Below are 10,049 nucleotides of genomic sequence, written 5' to 3' on the forward strand. Positions count from 1 at the left end.
CCTCCAGTAATAAAGCAAAGATCTGTTAAAGGCCACAGACCTCTGATGTCTATCAGCACAGGTCACTGTCTGGGGGCAAGTGGAGCCCTAAGCAAGAGGAGTGGATCATCGCTTTCTCTCAACACATCATGAAGAGAAAAAAACCTCATCTGCCCCAAAACATTCCTGGAACTTCTCAGGTTTGTTCTAACAGGTAGTAAAAGTGACAAAAGTTGAGCATGTGCGTGATCAAGTGCTGTTGGGTCCATTTTTGTTTTATTATTATACTCAAAGCAATAAACGACTGATTCAAGAACAGTTCAGCGTCACGTATAAAAGTGTTAGTCAAGCTTAAGAGCAAAAAACGTCAGGAAATCAAAATGCCCTTGCAATAGATGTCAAAAAAGTTTATATAAAGGGGATACTTTAGTTGACAGAACATACATGAAACAATTAAATATTGAAAAAGAACCAAGAAAGAAAGAGTTTTACAAACATTACTTGCAAAGAGAGACAAACATGTTTCGGAATAGTAAGAAACGGCAGGAGACAAATGTATATAAATGTACACTGGATGCCAGCAGATAACCCGAATGTGATAAAGGCTTCATTATACACACAGGGAACCATTCCAAGGTAAAATTAGGTTGATCTGAAAAACAAAAACAGAAAAGATTCTATCAGCTGGAGAGCAATCACTGAACCAATGCATGTTGCTGAGTGATGTCCTACTTCTTGTAAAGTGTAATTCTGTCCAAAGTTCAACACAATTGAAAAAGTCTTTGTGACAATTCTTGAACTCCAGATGACGAATATGGACAATATAAGACCACAGTAACCCACAGAAGATGTGAAAAAAAAAAACACAGCTCAACTTATTTTGTGTTTATGCAGGTGGAGACAACAGCCTTTGTGAACTGAACGAGCCATCAGCTAAAATTATCCCACTTGCATGAACAATAAAAGGAGGTCAAACAAAAGTGGGCAGGGCTGCAACAACGATTAATCGGTTTGAGTTTTTTTTCAATAATTAAAACAAGCTTTCTGATTTTTCAGCATCTTAAATGTAAATTTTTCTCTGGTTTCTTCGTTCCATATAACAGAGAAATCATAAAAACTGAATAGTTCTGGTTTGTGGACAAAATTGGTTTGGTAAACACCAATCAGCATTTTACGGACCAAACAAGTAGTCGATTAATCGAGAAAACTGTGAAAATAATCATTACTTGCAGCCCTAAAGGTGGGAGCACTTTGTACAGACATGACGACAAAATTTATAATTTTGTCAGTTATTCCCTTCTAACTCCCACTGAGGGAAACAATGGTGATTTTCTCAAGTGTGTTGGCTCTATTGGACAGTAAGTTCATTTTAGTTATTTATCAGCAAAGATAAAAAAAAAAGAAAAAGAAAAGGGTGCCTCCTCACAGATTTGTATCAGTCCCATTGTTGGGATAAAATAAGTTGTCATCCTGAGTTGTAGGAACTCAGGAGGGGCATTTAATAAAACAAAAAAACATCACCTGCCTTTTTGAGACTAAATTAAATCAATGTGATATACTTCAGTATTTCAACTATTTTATTTGCTCCTGCCAAAGAACCAAAATATGAACACATTATAAAAGGTAGACAACACCAGCCTTAAATGTTACCACTCAAGTGTTCAAGTTTAAACATTAACTTAGTTTAGATTCACAAACAATACATTACATTATATAGCCAGTTTCTTCTTGACAATAAACCGAGTGTCAGAGTGTCAGCACAGATACAGATTCATTTCCAAGTTCTCATCTGTGCATCTTTCAACTGTCGGATATTGAAAAGTGGACGGACAGATATGGATCAGCATAAGCTGCAGCTGGACTTGCTTCTTTTAAACGCAGCTGGTCACAGATTCAGCGAGTAGCGAGGTGCTATATAATACGCAGCGCTGCAGACCACAGGGGTGAGGAAGACTCACTTGGGCTTGGTCTCGGCGTCTGTGACTTGGCGGATGAAGATTGCGTCCTCCGGGTGGCTGATGTCACCTTTTTCTTGTATGTAGGACGAGGCGATGGCGAGCATGGTACCATCGTTGCTGAAGGCAAGTGACGCGATGCTGGTCGGGTAGCGGTGGAACTGACACAGACGCTTCTTGTTGAATGGGTCCCAGATGTTCACAAAGCCATCAGAGCCACCTGGTAGAAGGGGAAGCTCAAGGTCAACCTCAAAAGACTTGTGACTGTGTTACAGCTGAGATATTGATCTATAATAACACTGTTCCACCTGCAACCCTGGCAGCTCAAAGCTTCAGTTAACAGGTGAAGAGTTTTGGGAGGGGAAATTTAGAAAGAAATGAAGTCAACGATTTTACCAAGAGCCAATGAGCCTGTGTCGTACCTGTGGCAAAGGTGTTATGTATGCTGTGAAACGAGATTGCATTAACAGGGTAAACATGCTCGATTCCTTCCTCTTTCAGTCTGTGGCATTTGAAGGCGTACTTCTTCTTCTGAACCTCCTGACTTGGGTCCAGGTACTCCACAGCGACACGTCCCTCGATTGAACTCAAGACGTAGCCCTGAAGCCAAGAGAGAAAATATACAGTTACCATCCAACTTCTTCACACAACTGTTTCTGTAACATGACAACTCTATTAGAAGCAAATTTCCAGACAGGTTGAAACTGTGTGTTTCATTCGAGCTGTGCAAGCTTTAATTGACAAATAGGTTGATTGTATTTCAATGTGTACCTGTTTGTTGGGGAAAGCTCTAATGCAGCGAGTCTGATACTTGAGACTGGACTCTCTCCTTTGCTGTACATAGCCCATGTTCCTCAAATCCCACACCAAGACTCTTCTTCCAGCTGTGCCAACAATTAGTCTGTCTCCAGCCACCGACAACGTATACACCTTTTGCATGGAGAAAGTTACTATCACATTATCTAGACGATAGTGTAAAGACTTTCACAATTACACATTATTATTACATCAAACATTTAAGTACCTTTATTATTAAGTTGTAACATGAAGTAGTACTTTGTGAAAAAAGGAGCAATTTGTAAATGTACCCCAAATGATAATGTATTTATATTTATATACCTTATTCCTGCTTATTCTTTTGAATGAGTTATTAATGATGTTATGTGCTTTCCAAATATCTTGTTTCCTATCTAAATACAAAACATGAAAATCACAGGAAATCAAAAAAGAGGAAACCGGCTATGAGATGTAATTTGATGAAGGCCAATAAAGCAGAAAAGCAGTGGGCAATTTCAAACCATACTGTGACTGACCCAAATATCTACATTTACTTGTTTACCATACATAGATAGATAGAATGTAATTTTAATATTATTGAAATGAACATTAGAAAAAGAATTAGAGATAAACATGAGTCTTCAGCTCTACCTTTTCAGGCTGAGTAAAGGTACCAGCATTGCAAGGCGTCCTTGGGTCCCACAGCCGAACTGATCTGTCCCAGCTTCCCGTGACCATGACGTTAACCTCTGGACAGTACTCCACACAGCGAATAGGAGCATCATGTGTTCCAACAATTGTATCTGTTAAAATAAAAATATTGAAGCAGATCAGTAGGTTGTACCTTTAAAATGTTTAGCACATGAAACTCCCAGTTGTTCACATGCGTGGTAATGCTTTTATAGCAACCTCTGCATCACACCTTGGTCTGTGTTTAGGTCATGAGTTTTTAATTGTGCATCTAATCCTCCACTCCAGGAATGTGTTGGGTCCTGCAAGAAAAGTGAGCACATTAACAGGGCTGAACAATTAGGATAAATTATCTAAGTGTGATATTTCTGACATATATTGCGACTTGATTTGAGATATAACCTTTTAAGTCAAGCTTCAGATTAAAATGTACTATTACACTGCATAAGATTATTAACAAGATGGGTCATTACCATGATATACCACTGAAATATTAACTCATCGATTCTAATGCAAGTGCGGGAACCCAAATATGTTTCTAAAATTTATAAAGTGCAATTTAAAAATTAAATGATTAGAGTAGCCTTTGCAATTTCCTAGCTAAGATTTAGATTTGAAAGCCATCAATTGTTGAGCTGTTTAGCAACACTATAGGCTCTGAGAAATCAGTAGTAAACAAAAGCCTGTGACATACATAAAAAGCACAGTCAAGAACTGGAGCTGTGTGCTGGTACTTCATCCGCATGGTGTTGCTTCCCACATCATAAAGCCGGACAGTGCAGTCCCATGAGGAGACCAGCAGGAACTGAGTTGTACTGGAGCTGAACTTGACAGCAGAGATGCTGTCCTCTGGTCCCTGGTGCAGCTTGTACTCATTTGAGCCCGTCATCTGCAGGAGAGCAGAAATTCAAATTATAAGACCAAAGGACAATTTACAGGGTTCGTGCACATTTATCAACTCTATGTACACACACACACACATAATGAATACATATATCCACTAAATCATAAAGACACTGTGCAAACACTGTTGTTTAAAATATTAAACACAAAACTTCACACAAAAAACCCAACACAGTCATTTCAAAACCATTTATTACAGTTTTTTCACATTAGCAGGCAGTAACAGCTGAGAAAACATACACATACGCCATACACATAAACAAACATGAATCAATATCGTCATATGAATTCTCTGTTAATGCCATGGATGAATGTACATTGGTATGTTCAATGCTGCTGTCAACACCACGCGTAAACAACTAGCTAGCTTGAGCATAAATAGCTTTACCGCTTGTTGTTAGCCATGTCCAATGTTAGTGGCTACGAATGAAGCTAACACGACACACACACACAGCACTTCGCTTATCACATATATACCACATCAAATGTTTCAGTCGCACGCGCTAGATGTCGTATAACGTTGCCGTTTCTTCCCTGAAATAAGCTCATAATTCTTTAAACGAACGAGAGAAAAAAAATGCCATCCAGCAATTACACGGAGCCCACTGCTAATGCTACCGGCGGTGTTTGCTAACAGTGAGGACAACGCGGACTATAAACTAAGCTGTGGTCGTCGCAATTTCGTTTTACTTACCGCTTAGTTAGGGTGTGAATCAGAGGAAGTGTATTCGGTTGTTTCACACGCCTTATTGTTATTATTATGCCTGTTTTACGATACTATTTCCAAACATAAGATAGACAAAGTCAAAGAGCAAAGCGTGGCTACGTGAAGCTAACACCACACTGAGGAGAAGAGCTGCTTTGCTGATCGGTAGGGAAGCGCGCTGATTGGTCGAAACGAATATTCGAATTCCCGCCTGCGATGTGATTGGAGCCCAACGCTCTTTCCGTTGCCTCGGCTTAGATCACGTGACGGATGACACACGCGCGCGCACGCGCATGCACGCGCCAACGCTTGAGTTACTAGTTACTAGTTGAGTTAAAAGTTGCTATGTATAAAAACACACAATAAAAATACATCTACTTAGCCTACAGTAGCTTGCCATGGTAGCTGTTAGTATACCCATGCTGTCTTTATTAAGCTGTTGTATAATTGAAAAGTATCTAAATTTATTTTGAGTGTAATTTTTATCATTAATTTGCCTATAGAGTTCTAATAAATAATAAAATTGTAAAAATATGGACCAGCTCGTCATGCAGTAGTCCTCTTCTCAGACACACACAAGTAGAAAAAAAACATCTAAAATAAATGTTATTAAAATTAAATAATAATTTTCTTTTTAACTGATAGAATTTGTCTTTTTATTTAAACAAATTATTCATAATAATTATAATAATACCATCATCACTATCTTATTGTTGGAAATAACAAATAATGACTCTTCAGATGAATTAGGACTGAACTGGGAGAAAAAATATCTTTTTATCAGATCGAAAATTATATACGACCCTCGCATTTTAAAACGACTCCACTATGATGATTTATTATGTGATCCATGTAAGAAAAAAAAACTCGCCGTGTGTCACATCTTCGTCTCAAATATTTGAAAAATAAAATCACTCCATCCTCACAACGATTATTTTAAGACATTTCTCAAATGAACATTTACATCACTGTGACATATAAAGTATATACATAGTTCTGGTTTGGAACAGATTTTTTTTACTGAGCGTATAAGACAATTTAATGTACAGATTTTCAATAACAATATAAGAGGAGGGGGAATAGAACACACACACACACACACACACAGTCAGACACACACATAAAGGCTGTTTTGGCTCTTTCATGGCTTTAAAAACACTTGCAAATTTTTTGCATCATGAAAACAATAACACTGTCCCCCAAAAACAAATCTGCTGTATTTTTTTTCCGTTTTCTCAAGGATCGAATGATTGTCCTCACTATTACATTAAAAGAAAAAGGGGGTTATTCTGTAAAATAAAACTATATGTGACATATAGAATGGAATAGTCTGGCGTGAAGTATATTGCACAATATTGAAAAATATCAAAATATTGAATTCCACATTTATTTGCTATAACACTGACACAAATCTCTGTGGAACACACTGGGACAGTAAACAAATCAATTTTTTAACGGAAAATGTTTAAATATATTCATTCACTTCCTTTAAAATAATAACAATAATAATAATAATAATAATAATAATAATAATATTAAACGGTGTGTTGTAATAGGGAATGTAGCAGAATAAAGAGTGAATAATAATAATATAACAACAATAATAATAATAACCCAACATTTGGTCCGTTGAATGTACAAAATATACAAAATGGTATTTCATCATGAAGGCTCACTGACTTAAAAACCTATGTACAGCTCATCATGACAGAGTCAGTGTTAAACAGGCCTCAGCAGTGGCATCGGGTGGGAATAGTACATGTGGTGTGGAAACGGCAGCAGTGACTGGCTGCCCGGTGAGTTTGATGCGGGGCCCCCGCTCGACTCTGCGGCTCCGTGCTCGTGGTAAAGTATCGGGACGCGCACAATCCTTTGCGCCGCCGCATGACTCAGGTTCGCCGCCTCCAGCTCCGCGGCCAGCTGCCGTTTCCACTTATTCCTGCGGTTCTGGAACCAGATCTTGACCTGCGTCTCGGTCAGGTGCAGGGACGCGGCCAGGCCCGCGCGCTCCGAGCTGCTCAGGTAGCGCTTGATGTCGAAGGTGGACTCCAGCTGGAAGACCTGGCTCCTGGAGAACACCGTGCGCGTCTTTTTCTTCCGACAGGGCTTCTTCTCCGAGTCCAAATCGTCCGTCTTTTTCCTCCAGTCGTCGCCGCCGTGGTCCACTTCTCTCTTTGGCTCCTCCGCGTCACTTTCATCCAGAGTGATGTCGTCGTCGGCGCTTTCCTCTTTGACATCTTGGTCACTTTTGTGGAGATCCGGGGAGCGCCTGTCCGGTGCCGGGGATGCCTCCCTCGGGTTGGCCTTCTCAGACCCTGCAAAAAAAGATTATTTTTTACAGTATTTAGTGACAGTTGATACAGTAAATTTGACAATCTAAACAATTCGTTCTATATTTTCCTGAATATGCATGTTCTTTTATGATATGCTGTTTATGGGCAATTAAGCAACTAATTATTGCAATTTCAATTTCTTGAATTCAACTTCTTGAATCTTAATTCAAAATATTCAATTGAGTTCTAGTACTTAATACTATTTACCGCTGGTTCTCAGATGAGCCCCAAGCGTGTACGGGTACCACCAGGTGGACGCTCTCTCCAAATACTGTCCCGAGAGTCCAATCCTCTGCGTGGGCAGCTCAAACCGAGGGAAAGGTAAGTCACCGAGGCGAGAGAAGATGCTGCCCTCAAACACTCCTTTGGTCGAGCCCAGTAAGCTTTTCGGCTTGGTGGGTTTGTCCTCGATGTTCAGCAGGTTCTTTATGGAGAACGGCGAGTCTTTTGCGGGTTGGCGAGTCTCTTGCGTGTCAGATTCCGCCATCACCGTTTACTGTCCGGTTTGGATCACCATCAAAAAAAAAAAACAGCTGACAAAAAGCTCTTCAGCAAAAAACTGAGACAGAGAGGTGAGATTAAAAGTCTCACGAAGCCGCCGCGTCCAGCTCCTGATCAGCGAGAGCGCAGAGATGAGTGCGTCATGCGCGCGCCGGATGGATGCAGACTAATGATGAGAATAAAAGATGCCATCCAAGTTAAAACGCGCTCGGTCTCTGCGATTGGGCAGGTAAAACAGCAAATGGGATTTGAGATGAAACCTCGGGGGGTTGTGACGAGAATAGACTCAAAAGAGAAAGGCCGCGCAAGCGTTTTGGCTCCGGGCTCAGCAGCAGCAGCAGCAGCACACACACACACACACACAGACACATTTATCATCCAATTACATTAAAGAGGAAACTGTCTTTCAGGGACGTGCGCTTTGGGCGCAATCACTGGTCAGTAAATTGAATAAATGGTTCAGAGCTTCACACATAAAGGCGGAGCTTTACGCAAATTGGCACAAATGTGAAGCATATTTTACGCATTAATGCTGCAAAGCACAGTACATTATTAAAGCTGTAATAAAAGATAGGAATTTCTCTAAAGGTACTAGTGTGTTTTTTAAGCATTATTTACTGATGCACCACGTCACCAATCTGCTGTATTTAACGTCCCTGCTCCACCTGTGTGTGCGCAACAGGAAGGTTACATGCACTGTGCGCTTCACCTGCACCGTAGCTCATTGACTTCAGTGTAATGTTATTAGGCAGGAAGTGCCACAGGCGCAACATCAAATTGAATGCTTACCATTGTGATAAAGGCTTTTCAAATCAGTTCTGAACAGAGAGGAGCCTGCAGAGCCACAGAGGCAGCAGGTGGTGTCATGCAATGAAACAACGAGTCTTGTTACTGTCACATATCACTGTCATAATAACGCACGGTGCTTGGACACAGCAGGTTACATATGCAATAAGCCGATTGTTATCTGATTACTATACAAACATGTGGACACAAAAGCAGACAAAGTTAACTGTATTGTCCATATTTAAATACAATTCTAGTCTATTCTATAGGACTGTTGAATCTTAAATACAGCTGATACATCAACTGTGTCAAACTCCCAACATATATGACATGGTTTTTGAGGCCTTGTTGTTTTAAGTGTTTTATCAGGTTTTTATTACATGTTAATCTCATTTTTTATATTTAGGGCAGGTGCAGCATTCATTTATCAGAGCAGGTGCACAATTCTTTCTTATTCTCTGTTAGCTGTTGTTGTCTGCAATGTAGTAAAAAAAAAAATCCCCTTTGGGTGAATAAAGAATAATTGAATATATTTGCACACAAATCTGTAACCTCCTGGTCAGTGATGAAAAGGCACTATTCTGGACACATCTTTGGGTGAAAGTTGGCTCTCACACACAATCCATGTGTGGCCAGAAATCAGGAAGAAAACCTAAAAGAAATATTATAATAATAATAAAAATAAAACAACATGGGCTTCATTTAAGATTCATCATTCATCAACCAAAGCTGAAGCAGATGTAGTGAAGTAATCAAACAAATTGAATTTGCTCAACCTGCAAACATGCAGCCTGTCCTTTCCGCTCATGGAGCGCTCTCCAGCTCTGAAGGACAACACTGTGTTTTGTGGAAAGCCACTTGAATCCCTGCATAATTAGAGGTCTCATGGCTGTGTTAAAGATGGGGGGGAGGCGGAGAAGGAGGCTGGCCGAGCTGTGCTTGCCAATTCAAAGCAAAAAAAAGTGAAAAGCTGTGGTTTTACATCAGATTGTGTTCATTAAACAGGGGCTCGTTCAACAGAAAGAACAAGTCAGAGTGGGTTAGAGGTGGAAAAGATGAGGACACTCAGACACAGGCCTCTGTTTCCCTTTTACATCTCTGTCATTAAAGGGATTTTGGACACATGGATCTGATCTTGCTAATGAGACATATTAAATAACATGTCTGTCTGAGGAACCATTTCAATCCTGTTCACTTCTCAGTCATGAAAAGACCACTGTTTTCGTGTCAATCAGAAGTATAGGTTTATATCTGTACATCACAAAATTTCCTATATGGAAAACACTCTTTGAAACCAGATGGCACGTCATAACCATACATAAACACATTTTCAAAACAGAAAACCTAAATTTTAACCTTTATTTTGAAGTCTAATTGAGATCAGAATCTCTTTCAAGTGAGATTGAGACCTTGTCTGTG

The 10,049-nt window shown here is 39.8% G+C and overlaps 2 protein-coding genes across 2 annotated transcripts; both read right to left on the reverse strand.

Annotated features, from left to right (window-relative positions):
- Nucleotides 1–233: 233 nt before the first annotated feature.
- On the reverse strand, nucleotides 234–5,169 carry bub3 (BUB3 mitotic checkpoint protein). Its single transcript, XM_058621910.1, has 8 exons — nucleotides 4,999–5,169; nucleotides 4,096–4,290; nucleotides 3,634–3,703; nucleotides 3,363–3,514; nucleotides 2,706–2,864; nucleotides 2,357–2,534; nucleotides 1,938–2,154; nucleotides 234–631 (listed from the first exon to the last, which is right to left on the reverse strand). The coding sequence occupies exons 2-8, from the start codon at nucleotides 4,288–4,290 to the stop codon at nucleotides 622–624; spliced, it is 981 nt and encodes a 326-aa protein (XP_058477893.1). The 5' UTR covers nucleotides 4,999–5,169; the 3' UTR covers nucleotides 234–621.
- A 587-nt stretch (nucleotides 5,170–5,756) lies between these two features.
- On the reverse strand, nucleotides 5,757–7,992 carry hmx3b (H6 family homeobox 3b). Its single transcript, XM_058621312.1, has 2 exons — nucleotides 7,551–7,992; nucleotides 5,757–7,325 (listed from the first exon to the last, which is right to left on the reverse strand). Exons 1-2 carry the CDS (start codon nucleotides 7,828–7,830, stop codon nucleotides 6,730–6,732), a joined length of 876 nt encoding a protein of 291 aa, XP_058477295.1. The 5' UTR covers nucleotides 7,831–7,992; the 3' UTR covers nucleotides 5,757–6,729.
- Nucleotides 7,993–10,049: the final 2,057 nt, after the last annotated feature.

The sequence above is a fragment of the Solea solea genome, chromosome 21 (assembly GCF_958295425.1).
Source record: "Solea solea chromosome 21, fSolSol10.1, whole genome shotgun sequence".
NCBI classification, from domain to species: Eukaryota; Metazoa; Chordata; class Actinopteri; order Pleuronectiformes; family Soleidae; genus Solea; species Solea solea.